Here is a 20844-nt window from a genome sequence, read left to right on the forward strand (position 1 = left end):
GCTGAATAGGGGCTAATTGGGCCGTGCTAACCAGGCACACCCCTTGACCCATTGGCACCCACAACATCTGTTTAACATCTATCGACCTTGTAGTAAAGAAAAGGTAATCCACCATCTTAATGTCTCTGTTGTGAGAGTAAGAGTACACATGAACAGTTATTGTCATCACACTGTCATGAGTGGCAGTGATTTTTGCGTCTGTCAAGCTGTGAGCGGATTAACCATCTCTGAAGAATGACTTTTGTCCCAGCGCTCTGAGCTCTACATAGATTAAGCCATCCACTTTTGGCTGGCCTTATAATAACAATCATAAGCATTTATGTGCTAAGAGTCTCAGCATATGGAGCTGATCACCTTCACAACTGGCAGTCGTGGGTCACGTTACTGATGAGTAATTTAGAGAGCCACGGCCTCTTATTCTAACTTGCTTAATTTTTCTTCCATCTCAGTTTCTGCTTTCTCTCCCTCTCGACCTTCAGAGGAAAATTTTTCATTAAAGTCTATTTATAGAGCGTGTTTTACTGGACAGACCTCAGCAACAAGAGGAAATAAGAAAACCTTGAAAATGCTCAATCAAAGAACCTGCTCATTTCCTCCTGCTGCCTATTGCAAGTGACCTTACTGCAGGAATGAAGTTGCACTCGCGAGGATCGTGTGAGCGTGATTGCGAGGATGACTAACAAAGGTGGAGTTCCTGATGGGTAAATTGTGCCTGCGTGATGAGTTGGGTTAGTCAGCCTAGTGTAACATGGCTTTTTCAGCAGTATGTGTTATTCGGAGGAAGTCAATTATGTCTGAGGTGGAGATGTCGGTGTCAGGCCAAACCTGCACCTGAATAACATCAGCTCATGCTCTCACACCAAGAGAGCAAAAATGGACTTCGGTCATTTGCGTGAGTAAATGGCAATAAACATTTCAGATTTTAGTTTAGTTTTTTTGACTTTTTGTATGACAAAATGACAAAATTTGCATTTACAAGATATAAGCATTCAAATCTTACAGTATCTAACTTCTGCCAATATGGATCAATGATTTTGATGACATCATCCTGCACTTCAGCTTTTTTTCATCAAACTTTCTGTCCAATCAAATGCTCTCTACACTATAAATACATGCTGAAGCTCTGCCTAAAATCAGTCACTTGTTCAGTTAGTATTTGCTATATGGTGAATGGGACGTAGTGCACTATACAGGTAATAGGAAATGATTCAGGCAGTGTAAATCTGCTTTCCAGTGGGGCAAAAGAAGTTTGGTTTCATGTTAAGTCACACGAGCCGATGCAAGCACACTCACATTGTGCTCTGGTCCAGAGACACGATAGCATGAAGCTGATTATATGTACAAGTCGGCACAGACTACAAAACTTATCAAACCCTTTTAAATTCTACCGAGAATGGTATATTTTGTAGCGATATGGATGAAATTGTGGCTGTCACATGCAGATTTACTGAGCTCAACAGCTCTGGCCCCAGTTGTGATATATACAAAACTCTATTGGCCATTTAAAAAAGGGGTGGGGCTGCTTGATACTTCCTGCCCTGTCTTCCAGTTTTAGTTGAAATTACGTCAACACATAAAATAACGCTGCATATTTCGAAGCATTTCTGTGGACCTTTATTGCATATCACTTGTTTTCTCAGAGTTTTATTTATTTTAGAGCTAACGATTATTTTGGTAATCGAGTAATCAGCCAATTATTCAGACGATTAATCGAGTAATCGGATAATTGTTATTCATTGTTTTGTGGTAATAAAATAGACCTGAGCGAACCATAGCCTATTAAATGACTTAAAATACACACATGTGACCCTGGACCACAAACCCAGTCATAAGGGTCAATAAGGGTTTTTTTTTTTATTATTGAGATTTATACATCAAGCTGAATAAATAAGCTTTTCATTGATGCATGGTTTCTTAGGATAGGAAAATATTTGACTGAGATACAACTATTTGAAAATATGGACTCTGAGGGTGCAAAAAAATCAAAATATTGAGAAAACCACCTTTAAAAGTTGTCCAAATGAAGTTCTTAGCAATGCATATTACTCAACAGAAATTAAGTTTTGATATATTTACGGTAGGAAATGTACAAAAAATGGAACATATTTAATAGAACATGATCTTTACTTAATATCTTAATTATTTCTGGCACGAAAGAAAAATCGTTAATTTTCTTTACGACAGAAATGCTACAGCTTCTGTAATTTCTGAATATGTGGACATCAAAATGTGTAAGCTCAGAGTGAGGGATTGAGGTTTTATTTTGAAATCACGACAAATGGTTAGCATATAGTATACTCATTTACTGTGAATGGAGCATTCTGAGACACATGTACATAACAAATAAGCATAACGCAAATAAGCAAATGTAAATAAAGCACATATTTTAAACCTGCAGCGCATTTATTTAATTGAATTCCGACAGCGTTTTAGTGCCATGTTAAAATACAGATAAAAATCTAAGATTATGAGATTATATTCATAATATTTCAGGAATGAAGTCAAAATTACGAGAATAAAACCAAAATATTACGAGAATAAAGTCGAAATTACAAGAATATAGTCGAAGTATTTTGTGAATAAAGTCAAAATATTTTGTGAGTAAAGTCAAAATATTTTGAGAATAAAGTCAAAATTACAAGAATTAATTCGTAGCAATTACGAGTTACAAAGTTATAATATTTTGAGAGTATGTTTTAGACTGTTGCGCATGCAAATGGCCCATATTGGGAGCACCGAGAGATATTCCAATGTCTCTGCTTTCAAATAATAATCTAATATATAATCGAAATATCTAATTTCAGTAATGCGTTGCGTGAATTCTCATCCATTTAATGTGCCACTTCCGGTATTTTGCCAGTTACTCGACACGGGCAAATTGCAGTCAAGGTTTTTTTTTTGTTTTGTTTTTTTTTAAATCAATTTGTATTTGAATTGAATCAAGGGATCTTGACAGCCCTAATTTTTTGCCTTGCTTTGTTGTCTCAAACTTCCTTCCATCTGCTGCCCGTTCTAAGCCAAACCTCAAATTGTGAGTTTGTTAGAGGTTTGTCGAAGCTGTTTATCTGGCTTCTGATCTGTGTTTTAGAATAGCGGGATGATGTTAGTCATTATGGGTTGGATTTATTAGAATAATATGAGAAATATCCTTTCTAATTGGTTTTGACAAAAGTCTTTGTCTTGGTTTTTGTTTTGTCTTTATCTTTTATGAAAGCATTATGTATATCTAAAAGTCTTTGCCTTGCACAATGACCCAGAGAGTGTTGAGTGTGTAATGATGTATTGATATGAATAATATCCTTGTTGAGTGAATAATGATCTCTTCCAACGCACTGGAAAAAACTCCTTTCACACTCAATTAAACAGGCAACCTTCAGTTCACTGATAGTTTATTGAAATTATTCATGTTTTGGTTAAAAAAAGAAAGCTTTTGGATTGGTTCTACCGTTCACTTAATCACATTTTACGAAATGAGTATATCTGTGGTTTAATTCTCATTCTTGACTCCCTTTCTCTCAATCTCCCTCATGTGTGTCATAAACACCACTGTTTTATCTCACATTGAGATGTAATGGCTAAGCTGATCACTGGTTTCTGTCACCTCCCAAAGCTCCCGGCCAATCGCTGCCTTGTCATCCCAGGTCACCAAATTGTTCCAATTATTTGATCAACAGGAAATTCAGAGACTTCTGAAGGGAGTGTCGACAAACAGCTGCTCTTGCCATCTTAAAGGCTGTGTTTAACACATCAGAGGAGGACCTTGAGCTTATGTATGAGTCATGATGATGACATGCAAAATCAATACAGGTGACCAAGTCAGCAAAACAGCTTTGACAGCAGATTATTGGTCTTACTGAGGTAAGGCAGATAGAAGAGGAGCGTCAGCTTGTGTGTCTTTCTGGGATTTTGAAAGTCCTATTGATGTGCCAATGGAACAAGTTCACCAAGGTTGTTTTTTTAGACACCTGAAATGATGTGAGGTAAAACGGCAATAGGTTTTAAACACACAAGCACGCTAGACGAACCACTACGCACCTTCGCCCGCTGTCACAGATGCTTCAGAAATAATAACAGCCTTAGAGACACTGATTCAGAAAACAGGAGGAGAAAAAACCAGACTACAAGTCAAACTGTCTGACATGGTTGTCTGTGTGCAAATAGCCCTGTTCCCTGTGAGTCGTGGTGTCTTAGTCTCGCTGTCTAATGTCGCCATGTTTGTGTGTGTGGTGACAGCCCATGCTGTGAGCGTCTGGCCACATGTGTCTCTTACAGTAGCGCATGAGTGTATATGGCAGCAGGATGACACACAGAGCTGGCATATTGTTGGCAGAACAGTGCCATGGATAGCTTGTGCTTTTGCATTCCTGCTTGTGTTTTTGGCAGTCATAGCAGTCCATTTAAGCCATTTAAGTGGTTGTGTGTATCTAGCCATACTCCACAGTAACAGAGCACTTGCTTTCTCTCACACAAATGCACAGAGGGTACATATTTATGCCAGTAGTTGGTAGCAGTTGGCTGTTATGAAGTCTCGGAATCATTTGTTCAACTGATTTGTTCAAAAACACTGTTTTATTCACTGACTTTTTTCATCAGTGAGTCATTTAAATAGTTTTTCATCTGTGAAATCATTCCTGAACACTGATTCAGGAATGAAACAAGTGACTTGCTGTGTCCCAATTTGCCTACTTATACTGCGCCCTAAAAGTATGTAGTCTTTTTGTGAAGAATAAGCCATTTTGAGTGTGTAGTAGAAGAGACCCGAATTACATCATAAAATTGTACTCTCTTGCATAGTTACTGTAAGTGTAAACTGGTCTTTCAGTCATCCTGTCACTGTTAACTTCCTTATATACACACTTCATATTATATTTGATTACATTTACAATAAACAAAGAATTCCTACCATATTGGAGAGAAAACAAGTAGCACATTGATCTGCCAGTATCGGTTATTTCATGCGAAGAACTCAGCTTGTGTTTTTTGCTAAATTATGGATGTAATAGTTAGTGGCCAGACATATTTGTTATCCTATTGTGCTGTTTATATCTTTATAAAAGTTCACAATGTTGATGCAAAGGAAATGCAACACAAATAACATTAAATAAATTAGGGCTGCCCCCTAATAGTCGACTGACCGCTAGTTGGTGAGAATAGGCTTTGTCGACCAAAATGTTATTAGTCGCTTAGTCGGATGAAAAAGAAATTCACAGGAAGTGGCGAAGTCACGCACAGTGCATTGGGCAAAACATCCAAATGCTCTCCTATCATTCATCAACCTCAAATATGGCTTATCATCTAATATATGTAAGTAGTAGCAACTTTACATGGCCGCTCAATCTAATGTTAACCGAAAAATGTGTGCTATTGAAGTGTCTGTGCGGAGTATGGAAGCTGAGTAGTAGCGCGCTGACTGCATGACGTATGGAGTAAGGAGGCTGTAAGGAGGCTCCTTACTTAAAATACTCTGTCATTTTTGCTCATACTGATAAGAGAAATACATCTGTAAAGACTCTATTTGTGTGCACCCACAATAACAACAAAACACTGTGCTTTTGTAAAATAATGAAAGTCTTTGTCCCAAACTTGAGCACATGAAGAAGAAAAAAATTAACCGAAAGTCTGTCATCTTGTCTTACAGACATGAAAAATATATCTATAGAGAGCAAAAAGTCTGCTTTTAAATGAACCAGTTCAAGTGGAAAACAAATATTCTCAAATCCGTATGAAACTTTTCGGGGACTTAATCTCTTAAGCCAAAAAAAGCACTAGTTTATCAATAAATTATTTAGTTAATGCAGCCTCCTAACTGTTTTTCCTTGACACATTCATAATCATAACTTCTGCTGCTGTGCTGTGGCAGGCTTTTTAAAGGCAATTATAGGCTCATTATTATGATTTGAATAGTTTATTAATAAACATGTGATTAGTCGACTAATGCTTAAAATGAATGCCTACTAGTCGACTAGAAAAATCTTCGAGGTGCCGAGGTTGTCGAGGTGCAGCCCTAAAATAAATATTCATCTTTATTATTAATAATTCAAACCCCTTTGGGACATACTTATTCTAATCTCACATACTGTTTAGGGATGGATATTATGCATATTGGGATGCAGTGACTATTCATTAGTGAGTCATTTACTCATTCAGTTGATTTGCTCAAAAACACTGATTCATTCAAGAATGAAAAAAGTAGTTTCATTAGTGAGTCACTGATTTATTCAACTGATTCATTTAAAAGCACTGATTCCTGTGCTTTCAGAGTCATTGAATCATTAATTTAACCACTTTGCTAAAAACTGCTAATTCGTTCAGGAACAAAACAAGTGACTGTCTTTGATTCTAAAAGGTATTAATGTCTAAGAAAATTTGAAGTTTAATTAAACGGGACATTGGATGCAAAACTCACATTTGCATGTTGTCTGCACCATGAAACAACCACCCTCAATGATGAAACTCCTTTTTTTTTTTTTTAACCCCAGAAAACCTAAACCGTTTTAGTTATCAAGTTGTTTTGATTTTCTGAGCAGTGTAACATCATATTGCTCGGGCCCCGCCCACAACCGCTAACGGACTGTCCCGTATTGGCATATTTGCACCTTTAGCCTGTTGCATGCTGCCTGCCATTTTCTCCACGCTCAAGCAGCTGTAGCAACAACAATGTCACGTAAGCAATGCAGGTGTTAGTAGTTGGATCTAAAAGTGAACATGAGTCTACATTTTCTTCCAACATCAGAGCTACTGAGGACACAGTTAAACTGATGATAACAAGCCACCAAATAGAGAGGGGTGAAGTGAGCAGTAGGTCATTATCATTTAGAGAGACATGCACTAAACAGGTCGCTGTGAACAGAGCTGTTTTTGACAAGGTAAAAAGGTGTTGTTTTACACGACCATTGAGGAATTTTACCAGATTATGTTCCACATATTTTATGAAGACCCTAAAGAATTGCACCAACTGGGTATCCCTTGTTCCCTTTAACATGTTATGTGCATATAAACCTGGTCACTGTTAATTGCATGTTTTCTTTGAGTACATGTGTTTGACTTTGTGTGTGTGTGTGTGTGTGTGTGTGTGTTACAGGGTGCCACCATTAAGAAGGATGAACAAACTGGTGCAATCATAGTTGCGCGCATCATGAGGGGCGGGGCGGCAGACAGAAGTGGTGAGTGCTGATGCACCTCTTCTGTCTGTACACAAATACACTCTAACAGCACCCAGATGTTTAGTTTGTTTACACAAAGCTGAGATGGTTTATTACACTGAATAAACTGCTAAACTGCTGTATGTGGTCTTTTAACTTCTTGTTATCCACTCTTTGTTGCATCCAGGGCTGATACATGTTGGAGATGAGCTGAAAGAGGTCAACGGTATCCCTGTAGATGGCAAAAAACCTGAGGAAATTATTCGGGTCCTGGTATGTGCATGTTTCTCTGGGGAGTCAACATGAAACTGCATGTTTAACTTGGTAATATAACAGAATGCTGTGAAAAGAACTTTAACCAAGGGGAAATGTGTGCAATGTTAATGTATGAAACATTATAGTCTTTTTATATGTGTAACAGCTTGATATGTTGTCTTTTTTGTCTCTGTTTATAGTCTCAGTCGCAAGGTGCCATCACGTTCAAAGTAGTCCCAGGCATCAAAGAGGAGGCACAAAGCAAAGAGCCCAAGGTACAATTCATCCTCACTATTGCCTTCAGACATGATGAACAGTTTAGGAGAAAGAGTTGGCTTATATGGGATGTTCTACTCAGACAGTGGGGGAGTTTTTCCCTGTACGAGTACCACGGGCTGCTGGTTTGATGGATAAGCTTCCCATTCCCATTCATCTTCAACACACATGATTTGCACTAAACCTCTCAGCTCCCGTCCAGCTTACAAACATTCTCTGTCGGTCTGTTCCTAAACCAAGTGAGCTGTCTCACAGCCTGCTGTCTACATGAAACCTCAATATCGACTGATTTCAATGTACAATGTAATGTTTTTGAGTTACAGGATTTTTAATAACACAGCTGTCATCATTTTTCAACCCCTATTCAACATTGCTTTTTTTAAGACACTTATTTTCATGGTAGGGTGAAAATTGTCTTAAAACCTAATTAAGTCTTTAGAAACTCTATTAAAAGCTGAATTCACTTGGACTGTTACACATACATGCATTTAGCCCATGCATGTGCTGAAATTAAGTAGCAAATATGGCAAAGTCTGCAGAGCTCTTACAAAAGCTATAGAGAAGAAATAGTTTTATTATATTAGAAAGTCTAAAGCTACATGAAGATTTACAAGCCATTGAAAGTTCCTAGACACAGCTGGCAGTCTTTATTCCTTAGTTTAAAGTGTGTTGTAGCAGAAAACTTTAGAGGGTGCTGAACAAAAAAAGCACAATATCATAAAATGTTTGATTAGAGCAACTGAGAAAAACCTGCAATGTACAGCCAAAAACTTGCAAGATGACCCGACAAAAGGAGGAACAACAGTTCAATGCAGTTCAATGTGGTTCAATGTAGTTTCTCTCAAATATTGTTCACAAATCTGTCTAAATCTATTAGTGAGCACTTCTCCTTTGTTAAAATAATCCATCCACCTCACAGTTGTGGCATATCAAGATGCTGATTAGACAGCATGATTATTGCACAGGTGTGCCTTAGGCTGGCCTCAATAAAAGGCCAGTCTAAAATGTGCAGTTTTACTGTATTGCGGGGTCTGGGGGGTCCGAAAACCAGTCAGTATCTGGTGTGACCACCATTTGCCTCATGCAGTACAACACATCTCCTTCGCATAGAGTTGATCAGGTTGTTGATTGTGGCCTGTGGAATGTTGGTCCACTCCTCTTCAATCGCTGTGCAAAGTTGCTGTATATTGGCAGGAACTGGAACACGCTGTCGTATACACTGATCCAGAGCATCCCAAGCATGCTCAATGGGTGACATGTCCAGTGAGTATGCTGGTCATGCAAGAACTGGGATGTTTTCAGCTTTCAGGAATTGTGTACAGATCCTTGCAACATGGGGCCGTACATTATTGTGCCGCAACATGAGCTGATGGTCGTGGATGAATGGCACAACAATGGGCCTCAGGATCTCGTCACGGTATCTCTGTGCGTTCAAAGTGCCATCAATAAAATGCATCTGTATTCATTGTCCATAACATATGCCTGCCCATACCACAACCCCACCACCACCATGGGCCACTCAATCCACAATGTTGACATCAGCAAACCGCTCACCCACATGACGCCATACACGCTGTCTGCCATCTGCCCTGTACAGTGAAAACCGGGATTCATTCGTGAAGAGAACACCTCTCCAAAGTACCAGATGCCATCAAATGTGAGCATTTGCCCACTCAAATCAGTTACGACGACGAACTGCGGTCAGGTCGAGACCCCGATGAGGACGACGAACATGCAGATGAGCTTCCCTGAGACAGTTTCTGACAGTTTGTGCAGAAATTCTTTGGTTATGGAAACCGATTGTTACAGCAGCTGTCCGGGTGGCTGGTCTCAGACGATCTTGGAGATGAAGATGCTGATGTGGAGGTTCTGGGCTGGTGTGGTCTGTGGTTGTGAGGCCGGTTGGATGTATGGATGTTGAATGTAATTCTCTGAAACACCTTTGGAGACGGCTTATGGTAGAGAAATGAACATTCAATTCACAAAAACAGCTCTGGTGGACATTCCTGCAGTCAGCATGCCAGTTGTATGCTCCCTCAAAACTTGCGACATCTGTGGCACTGTGGTGTGGGATAAAACTGCACATTTTAGAGTGGCCTTTTATTGTGGCCAGCCTAAGGCACACCTGTGCAATAATCATGCTGTCTAATCAGCATCTTAATATGCCACACCTGTGAGGTGGATGGATTATCTCGGCAAAGGAGAAGTGCTCACTAACACAGATTTAAACAGATTTGTGAACAATATTTGAGAGAAATGGGCCTTTTGTGTACATAGAAAAAGTTGCATTCAGCTCATGAAAAATGGGGGCATAAACAATAGTGTTGCGTTTATAATTTTGTTTAGTGTATATCCACCTTATTTTTCAGTGTGGAAGTAAGCTGTTTTCTGGTTATGTGTTAGAAGTCCGGTTCATAATCCACCATAGGGAAATAACGAGAAGAATATCGAAGTGCAGTAAACGGTAAAACAGTTTGCACTACAAACCAATGTTCATAATTAAGATAATACATTAAAATAATATGGTAAGACACACCGATTTGCAATATCAAGCAGCAAAACAAGCTTTTTGTGCTGCTAAAAATAGCTGGAAGTGGATGAGACCGGAAGCTAGACACAAAAAATTTACAAATGGCTGCACCCACTCTTATGGGAAAAATAAGATGGATATATTAGGGGTATGATGGTACACAGATATCACGGTTCGGTACGTAACTCGGTTCGGGGGTCACAGTTTGATACAATTTCGGCAGAAAAAAAATCGACTATGCTACATTTCTTTTCATTTATTTTTAAGAGACGGTAGTACAAATTACGATTTATTAAATGTGTGTGTGTGTGTGTGTGTGTGTGTGTATATATATATATATATATATATATATATATATATATATATATAATGTTATCTTGTTCAATATAAATACATTTCTGAAAAAAAATGAAAAAGACATTGTACTGACCCCAATCTTTTGAGTGTTGTGTTGTAAATGAAGACTGTACGATTTCTTTGTGAGTGTGTTTTATTCCTTTTACTGTGCTGTAATTGTTTAAATATGTTTCAGTTTTGAATTCAGTCATAACCCGCATGTGTGTGTGTGTGTTATCCAGTGACCGTAGTTTACTGTTTTCCGCACGTGTAATGAATATGTTGAAGTGCTGCTAATTGGCTGCACATGTGTAAGAGGGATAAAAAAAAATGATGGAGTGCGAGACAGAGACGAAGCGTCCCCTCAGGATGTATTGGTGTGTTTGTGGGGAACGTTCTCCTCCGTAACATCATTTTTCTGTATGGCACATGCAGCTCTCTAAATCAACACAAGCCCCACAGCTCTGCGCTCTGGGAACTTTGCTGTCTCCGTTTGCTGTCAATAAGCCTTTACATTCTTATTTATTTAGTTATGTATTTTTTATTTACTTGATACGTCTGCACAATCACTCAACACCTCATGATCTCCTTTGTTAGAGAAACGCTAATGAGAGTCACAAAGAGTTTCCAATTCTTGCATTGTGGTGCGTATGTGTGGAAAGTGAGCCTGTCTGCTACCCAAAACACACCTTTATTTGGTCATGGTTTAGAGAGAGGGACGGAGCAGATGTGATTTGAATCTCATCTTTCTGTAATTTCATTTTAATCCATTTAAATGTTGTTCGTTTTAAAGCGGTTTCTCTCTCTCTTGCAATTTAGATGTTTGTAAAGGCGCTTTTTGACTACGATCCAGCTGAGGATAAGGCGATCCCTTGCAAGGAGGCAGGCTTGGCGTTCAAGAAGGGAGATATCCTGCAGGTTATGAGCCAGGACGATGCCACCTGGTGGCAGGCCAAACTGGAGGGCGATGGCAACCCGCGTGCAGGACTCATCCCATCCAAACACTTCCAGGAGAGGTTAGCCAATGCTTTTCTCTCTTCCCCGTTCCTTTCCTCCCACTATCACCAGTTTTAAATTCAACAGCACTCCATGACTCCATCATCCTGTCCGCCCTCTGTCCAGCCCCCTCATATATCATATTCTCCTGTCATGCATCCATCTCTCTGTCTCTCGATCATTCCAGACTTCTTCCACTCCATTACAACCTGACTTTCACTCCCTACTATGAAAGGAATGACTTTTCAGACTTTTTTTGTCTTCCTCGTCATTTTTTTCCCTTTTTGTGCAAGAGGGCTCGGCCAAAATACTTTGGATTTCCGTGGCTGTCTGGGCTGGAATGAGTAATGACAGACAATGATAGCACTGGTTCACATCCACTTTGGATGTCCACACACGGAAAATTGCACATCAGTGGCGTTCTTTGTAAAGTGGACTCTGACGTGCATGCACATATGTGGTGCCTTAGGAAATAGTTTCTTTGCTCTGTTTCTCTTGAAAAAAGTAACTTTCAATAGTAAAACATATTTTTGAACCTGTCAAATGTACAGTAGCAAGTGCTGTTTCTGGCTGACCATTCTGTCTCTCGCTCACACACTCTCATTCACTCACTCGCTCACTAATGGATGTTTAGGCAGGTAGCTCTGCATTGTAGTTAAGTGTTTAGTAATCCCCATTCGGTCGTGAAAACTGATGGTTTTATTGCATGTTTCTATATGGCTGCATTCACAGCAGCAGAATAGCTTTGTCAGTCTGGTTCTGAGTGCTAAATGTCTAAATAGGTTACATTTACACATTTTTGCTATGAATGAAAGTGACAAATGTATCAGATGGCCTAACTGACTGTCTTACATTGTCAGATTTGATGGATGAAATTGCTTCTCACTCGTATCAGTTAGTATATACATTTGTCAGTCCCAAGCGCTGACTTTGTGAATGTAGATTATTTGCTTCTCAAACCTTTTATTTTTCTCTCTCACTTTTTTCAGGAGGCTTGCAGTCTTTAGACCTGTGACTGTCACAACTCTTCAGAGAACACCCAGCAAAAGATTTTGTAAGGACCACCTTTATACAATCACACAGCAACTAAAAAAACACTGAAAAACACATAAACAGCAGGGCTCAACAATAAGGACTTATTTTTTCTGCTAGCCCAATCGGGCTATTAGTTGTGGCCCCACTACGAAATAATGCTTTATTTTTATTATCAACAGTGTTTTTTATATTTAATATGCAAATTTCATTAAGTTTTTATTTTTATTTACTAAAGTAATTTTTTAATAAAGGAATTTTAAACAAGCTGGAACTTGCTGAAAAGGATATCCAAATCTTACCCATGTCAGCAGCTTGATAACATTAACATTGTTTATATTATGTGCAAATTATTTATAACTGATTCTTAACCAGGGGTCCGGGCCCCACCAGAGACTAAACTCCCAAACGCGCGCTAAACTTACACTGCATTTACTGTAAACTGAGCCGTTCTGAGGCGCGGAAACACCGGATCACAAGCTAATCGTCTTAATGAAATGCGTGCTTCGCTTTGAAACGCGCAGGAAAAACATTGAGGGGATTGAACCATATTGTACTTTCGATTTTAGTTTGTTTGAGAGATACTGTGCCAAAGCGTAAAGACCCTAAACACAACTTTAAAGACCTTTTGTGTTAGAATAAGTTTAAATCTGCTTTTTGCCCAGATGACCTATTGTTTCATATCGTCCTGTGACCACAATGATATCGAGTTTTGGTATTGTGATACCAAAATATAGGTAATACCATTACATCACTATATAAAAATCAAAGTCTAATGTCAGTTTAATTAAAAAACTATAACTATGTAAGCAGTTTTTTTTTTTTTTTTTTTTTCTCTCTTTTTTTCAGAACATGTAGTTCTTGAAATTTCTGGAAGCACAAAGTGAATTGTGGTTAATTAATTTGTTATGTCAATGCTCCAAGTTTCTGCTCATTAAAGGGGTCATGGGATGCAAAACTCGCTTTTACATGTTGTCTGAACATACGTTTGTGTTGGAATTGTGTGTACACAACCACCCTATAATGATAAAAATCCTCCCAGTGGTATTTTGGTAATCTTTATAAGTAATGTCCCACTTTTCAAATCAGGCTATTCTCGGCTTCTTGTCTGTGTGGCGTCATATTTCGTCTGTTGATTGACAAGGCCGTCATACCTTAGACCCTAAATGAGCTGTGAACAGTCCGACTCCGGCCGCCATTGTTTTGACTTTTGGTGCAGGGAATGAAATTTTAACCAAATTTTAACCGAAGTATGTTATAGACTTCCAGCAAGCCACCTTATTGTTGAGCCCTGTACACACTCATCCTTTTGTTTCTGCACTACAGCAGAAATAATCTTTAAACTGTTGTATACGAGAGGCCCGAGTGACTCTTTGAGTAGAGCAATAACTAGAAAAAAAAGAAAAGAATAGGAGGAACAGCAACCGGAAAAGGTTAGATGAGAGGGAGGGAAGGTTGGGAAGTGCAAGGTGAAGTAAACACGGTCAAGGAACATAGACTCTCCTGATTGGTGCCAGGCAGATATGCACACACATGTGTATTCATGTACATGTGCATTAATGCACGCCTGGACATAAGCTTTCTCTCCTGGTTTCCATTAATCTCTCATGTCTGATTAGTGAATGCGTGCGTGCGTGTGTTTGTATGCCACAGCTCTCTCCCACTGGCAGCAGGGGTCTTTACGGAGCTGTGCTGGGGTACTTTCTACACATGGGCACACTTAAGACTTGCCACAAGACAGACACACAGCAACACTCTCGACATGTTGCCGTCATCCGTGCAGCTACAGACAATACAGCCACTTCGGATTTTTATCCCCCATGCCACATGCTCGGGCCTCCCACCTCTTCCATTTTTCTCTGTCACTCTATCAGCTGCTTAAAACAATGAGAAGGAAAAGTTGATGTGCATGTCACTGAGGTATAGTTTCTTGATGACTTTTCCAGGACCACCCCAGGAGTCGTGAACTTGACGTCGTCTTTGCAGACTCCTTACATTTCACATAACAAATAAGCATAAGTAATATTAAAGTGCTGCTTTTATTCAACTTTTCAAGTGTAGAATTTTTTAGTATCACATCACATATGGGAATTCGTCAGTAAAACTGAAAGCTGAAAGCTCCATGTATGACTTGACCAGAAACAGACCACATACAATACCAGTCCAAATGTGTTCCCACACAGGTATAGATGTGTATAAGTGTGCTTGGAGGAAAGAGGTTTGTTTGTTTGAAACTGCATGAGCGTGCGCTTTAAGAGTAAGACCATCTGTCCACTGGCCTGCAGTGCGGTGACGTTAGGCAATATTTCAAAGAGTAGAGATGAGGGGCTCTCTTTGGATGACTGAGCACACGCTAGTGCTTTGCGCTGTAGATATGTGCACTCACATAAAGCTTTACTTATCAGAACAGCATGATCACTAGCTGAGACTTATGTCATATCCATTACAAACCGCACACCCCTGAACAAATACAGAAAGTGTGTGTGAACATTTTTAAATAATTTACAATTCGTGGTTTTCAAGCATGGAAATTGATCTTAAAAGGATAGTAAACCCAAAAATTCTGTGATCATTTACTCTCCCTCATGTCGTTCCAAACCTGTAAAACCTTCATCTTCGGAACACAAATTAAGATATTTTTGATGAAATCCAAGAGCTTTCTGGGTTATGACACGTTCAAGGCCCAGAAAGGTAGTAAGGACATCATTAAAATTAGGGGTGGGAATCTTTTGGTACCTCATGATTCAATTCAAATTGATGGGGTCACAATTCGATTAAAAAACAATTCACGATTTTTAGATTTTTAATCACAATTGACAATTTTTCATTACATTTTTTTTTTTATGCACACTGGACATCAAACACACCAGTATTTTAATACAAAAACACACCAGTCTGTAGTGTGCGTAGTCCTGACTCAAGAAATCTGTGTTTCCTATGAATTGCGTGATATAAGCTGTCATAGTGTGATATGAACTCGCAATTGCGAGTTATAAAGTCAGAATTCCAAGATATAAACTTGTAATTCTGAGAAATGAAGTCAGAATTGTGAGATATAAACTTGCAATTCTGTGAACATATCAGTCTTTTTTTTTCTCCTCAGAACTAGACTGTAGAACTCGCAATTGCGAGGTTATATCTCACAATTCTGAGAAAAAAAGTCTGAATTGCGAGATACAAAGTTGCAACTGCAAGAAAAAACATCAGAATTGCGAGTTTATATCTCGTATCTCGTAATTGTGTATTTATATCTCAATTCTGAGAAAAAAAGTCAGAATTGCAAGATGTAAATTCGAAATTGCAAGAAAAAAAGTCAGAATTGTGAGATAAAAAGTTGCAATGACCGTTTTTATTCAGTGCCAGAAACGGGCTTCCATACGAATCCGTCCATACATTGTTCAGAAAGAAATTACATGTACTACAAAACTTCTAAATATGAGACGGAAGGAAATTTTCTCACAATTTTATGGTTGGGTAATTATACAAATTGCTGGCATCAGGGAGTCGTTATTAATATGCCAGGCATTGAAACCGGTTTTTAATGCAGGCTTGCGTTTTACTTTCACTTTTGAGATTTGCGATCGCACAGAGCGGCAGTAGGCCTACTTACCATATATTTCATAAGATTAGATGATTGTCAGTGGTGCTCAGGATCTACAAAACATTCGCCAACTCTCCTTACCCTGTTTATGTAGTAAGTGAAAAATATATTATGTACTCTAATCCGCTAGGAAGCGGCTAACCATGTCCCTTTGGTGGCTCCTTAAAACGTGTTTTCCATGCCTTTCTGAATACAGATTAACTGTTTGCGCATATGCCTACTTCCCATAATAACAAAATATCAGTAATTACTATAATATTTTTCCAAACATTTGCCCTTGCTGAAAATGGGACAGGATGCATTTGTTTTTCCTCCTCCATTGCTGTTGCTGTTTTTTTACTGACAACATCATGCTATTGTTGTGTTAACTATAAAAGCAAATTTTGAAATTTGGGGATCAATGCAAATCGCTAGAAGACTGAATCGTGATTCATATGTGAATCGATTCCCCCCACCCCTAATTAAAATAGTCCATGTGACATCAGTGGTTCAACTGTAATATTATGAAGTTACGAGAATACTTTTTTGTGCACAAAGAATACAAAAATAACAACTTTATTCAACTAATAGTCTTTTCTTTGCACACTCAAAGTATTTGTAGCTTCATAAATTTAAGGTTGAACCACTGATGTCACATGGACTATTTTAGCAATGTTCTGACTACCTTTCAGCTTTGATTTCATCAGAAATATCTTAATTTGTGTTTCGAAGATGAACAAAGGTCTTATGGATTTGGAACAACATGAGGATGAGTCATTACTGACAGATTTTTCATTTTTGTGTGAACTATCACTTTAATAAATCTTGTCTCATTGTCATCTCTCATGATTAACTTTCCTTTCTTCCTCTTGCGTCTTTATGAGAAAAATGTGTTTTCTGGTTACCCTGGATGCATTTACATGCAACCTAATATCAGTTAATAATGCTAACATCATGCAACCTAAAATAATCCTGACGTCTTCAGGACCACTGATCACAAGCTTCTTGTTGTTATTGTAGTGTTGACACGTTGCACGTGGAACAGTTTTCTTCGGTATACATGGAATGCACATGTAAACTGATATATTTACATTGAAAAGGATGCATATAAACAGTACATGTGGAATCTACAGTGGGATTGATGTCAATCTGTGTATGTAAACATAGTGAGTCAGTAGGTCTATCCTGCCTGTTCACATGCTCTGGTTTGTGGCCTTTTAGATGTTTGTTTGACCAGATATACTTTCACTCCAATTGTTCTGTCATCATTGTAGATATGGAAACAATTTAAGCACCCCCTCAGCATCCTCACTTATTTGTAATAGTTATCGGTCCTAGATTAATTTATAAATTGTTGTAGACAAAAGGCCTCTGTTATCTTGTTCCAATTTTTTTTTATTTTTGGTACTCTGTGACCAAAGCCATTTTTAAAAATGATTCTTATGACACGTTTTACTGAAAGGTGCAAGAAAAAAATGATTTATGACGTGAAGTTATTTTCTGATTCAGTTTTTCTGAAAAAAAACTGTCAGTGTTAATGACAGATGTGACCGTTAACCATTTTCACCTTTAAATCATACCATTTACGTTGTATATTTTTGCCTCTTATCTTGTCTCAGACCTTGAACATGTCCCTAGATCTGCTTTTCATTTTTTTTAAATTCATTTTAAATTCATTCTTTTTAGTCCTTTGGGTCACACCGACAAGAAGGCAAGATGCCTAAGGATTCACTTGACTGATAGCACACAAAAGATTTTACTGCCCTCCATCCTTCTCTTCATGGTATTGCTTTTTTGGCAGGATTGTGTGGATGTGTATGGCAGGCTGTGTAGATGCTGCCCTTTGCTCGTGTGTGTTTTGACTTAAGCTTGTTTAGTAGAATTGAGACCACATGAACTGGAGGAAGCTTTTAAAGTGCCTCCAAATGTTCTCGTGTCTTCAGGCCTGCACATGCACATTCAAAAACACACTTTCTCTGCTGTTATGAACTATATTAGTTGTTCGGTAGTTACAGTTTCCTGTGAGGTAAGCAATGGTTTACCACTTAATAGCGTACTAAAGACTTTTTATCGAAAACAAACAGAATTTTACATTAGTTTGACATTTAAAGGGATAGTTCTCCCAAAATTGAAAACGGCGATCGGAACGGCCCCATGTTGTTCCAAACTGTCTGACTCACTTTCTTTTGTGAAATAGAATACTTTATGAAGAACACTGGGGTTAAAACCACACTGTACTTTCATTAAAGGAGAACTCCACTTCCAGAACAACAATTTACAAATAATTTACTCACCCCCTTGTCATCCAAGATGTTCATGTCTTTCTTTCTTCAGTCATAAAGAAATAGTTTTTTGAGGAAAACATTTCAGTATTTTTCTCCATATAATGGACTGGTATGGTGCCCCAATTTTGAACTTCTAAAATGCAGTTTAAATGTGGCTTCAAACAATCCCAAATGCGGTTGTAAACGATCCCAGCCGAGAAGGAAGGGTTTTATCTAGCGAAACGATCAGTTATTTTAATAAAAATAATACAATTTATATACTTTTTAATGCCAAATGCACATCTTGTCTTACTCCGCTTGGACTGTTTTTGTTCCGGTTCGTGACAGTTAGGGCATGTCGAAAAACTCCCATCTCATGTTCTCCCTCAACTTCGAAATCGTCCCATATCGCTGTTTTACCTTTTTTGTTAAGGGTGTTTGATTTTCTTTGCATGTTCACGTTGCAAAGACTGGGTCGGAACTTCAGCAGGGATGTAGGATGATTTTGAAATGATTTTTAAAGTTGAGCGAGAAAATACGATTGGAGTTTTTCGACATACCCTAACTGTCTTGAGTCAGAATACACAGAGTTCATGGAGAGAAAGGCAAGATGAGTGTTTGAGATTAAAAAGTATTTAATTGTATTTTTTTATTTCATTTATGAAAATAACCAATCGTTTCGCTAGATAAGACCCTTCTTCCTCGGCTGGGATCGTTGACAACCGCATTTGGGATCGTCTGAAGCCGCATTTAAACTGCATTTTGGAAGTTCAAAATCGGGGCATCATATCAGTCCTTTTTATGGAGACAAATACTGAAAAGCTTTCCTCAAAAAACAATTTCTTTACGACTGAAGAAAGAAAGACATGAACATCTTGGATGACAAGGGGGTGAGTACATTATATGTGAATCTTTGTTTTGGAAGTGGACTTTTCCTTTAAGCCATCAGACGAAAATAAAACAGGTGAACTGTCCCTTTAAATTTGTGTATTTAAAGTGTACTTCAAACTGTTTATTATATATACTTCCAATCACATGACTATATCTTTCCTTTTTGTTTATTTTTCTTTCATAAGATGATGAGACAGTTGAATGGGGTAGGTCAGTTTCTTCTTCCTCCGTCTTTTGCTCTCCTCATCCTTCTCTTGATCTGTTTTTAATCTTTTTATGTTTATCATATTTCTTTTTTTGCTTTCCCAGTGGAGGACATTGAAGGTACACCTTCTCTGATTCACCTATTAGATGTCATAGCCATTAGATCATTGGCTGGGGACCCCTGTATGTGGTAACAGAGTACCCAAACAATGAAGACACAGTTGATTAGCATTCACTGGACCACAACCACCTAATGGAGCGTAGCGGAGTGTGTAAATGGGCCAAGAGTTCACTATACTGTACCTCACTCATACACACACACAATACACCCCTATTTGGCTTTCCCAACTACGCCATTCCCTTTAAATGATGTTAGTATGATGAGTCCTCAGATGAGTCCCATCCATTTTAGTCGTTCTTCGTGATAGATCGTGTGAATGCGAGTTTGAACGTGAATGTTTCCCTCAGTATTTCATACTTTTATTGTTGTGTAAGATGCAAAAGATGTTTTGAATAATTTTTCATCCCATCTGTAAGATATGTATTGAATGCATTATGAGTTGTGTCTAATAGACAAAAGAAATCTGAAGTTTATGGCCTACATGGAAAGTTCTGAATGTTGAATGTGAACGCTGCCAGTAGATCCGTCCACCTGGTTCAGCTGTAGAGGATCAACTGATGAAGAATTATGATAGCTGAATAGCTCTAAAATACACAGCCGTTCAAAAGTTTGGGGTCAGTTATGTTTGTGGTCACCAAAGCTGCATTTGTTTGATCATGAATACAGTAAAACAGCTGAATTATGATAAAATAACTGTTTTCTATTTTAATGGCTTCTATGGTGCCTGCGAGTTTGAACTTCCAAAATGCAGTTTAAATGCAGCTTCAATGATCTCTAAATGATCCCAGTCAAGGAAGAAAGATCTTATCTAGCAAAACGTTCGGTTATTTTCTAAAAAAAAACATACAATTTATACTTTTTAACCTTGTCTAGCTCTGTGATGTGCATGCGTAGTCTGTGCATCTCCAGTTCAATTAGGGTTGGTTTGAAAAACTGCTATCTCATTTTCTCCTCCAACTTCAAAATCGCCCTACGTCGCTGCAGAAGTAGCGATCAAGTGTTTACAAAGTAAACATGCAAAGAAGGTCAAACGCCCTTTACGAAAAAAAGGTAAAACAGCGATGTAGGATGATTTTGAACTTGAGGGAGAAAATGAGATGGGAGTTTTTCAACATACCCTAACTGTCTTGACGTGAAGGTGCACAGAGTACGTAAGACGGGCATTGGAGGTCAAAAAGTATATGAACTGTACATTTTTTGCTAGATAAGACCCTACG

General features: G+C 38.4%; 1 protein-coding gene across 2 annotated transcripts in view; it reads left to right on the forward strand.

The window, feature by feature from the left end:
- The window catches only part of mpp7a (MAGUK p55 scaffold protein 7a), a 146933-nt gene that overhangs the window by 80993 nt on the left and 45096 nt on the right, over positions 1-20844 (forward strand). The window contains exons 7-13 of one of the 2 annotated variants that reach the window (XM_051124605.1): positions 7082-7163; positions 7330-7415; positions 7598-7672; positions 11359-11555; positions 12525-12589; positions 19488-19508; positions 19612-19626. In XM_051124605.1, coding sequence (XP_050980562.1) covers positions 7082-7163; positions 7330-7415; positions 7598-7672; positions 11359-11555; positions 12525-12589; positions 19488-19508; positions 19612-19626 — 541 coding nt within the window. The remainder of the gene's footprint in view (positions 1-7081; positions 7164-7329; positions 7416-7597; positions 7673-11358; positions 11556-12524; positions 12590-19487; positions 19509-19611; positions 19627-20844) is intronic. The other variant, XM_051124604.1, reaches the window with a different exon arrangement.

The sequence above is a fragment of the Labeo rohita genome, chromosome 12 (assembly GCF_022985175.1).
Source record: "Labeo rohita strain BAU-BD-2019 chromosome 12, IGBB_LRoh.1.0, whole genome shotgun sequence".
In the NCBI taxonomy this organism is placed as follows: Eukaryota; Metazoa; Chordata; class Actinopteri; order Cypriniformes; family Cyprinidae; genus Labeo; species Labeo rohita.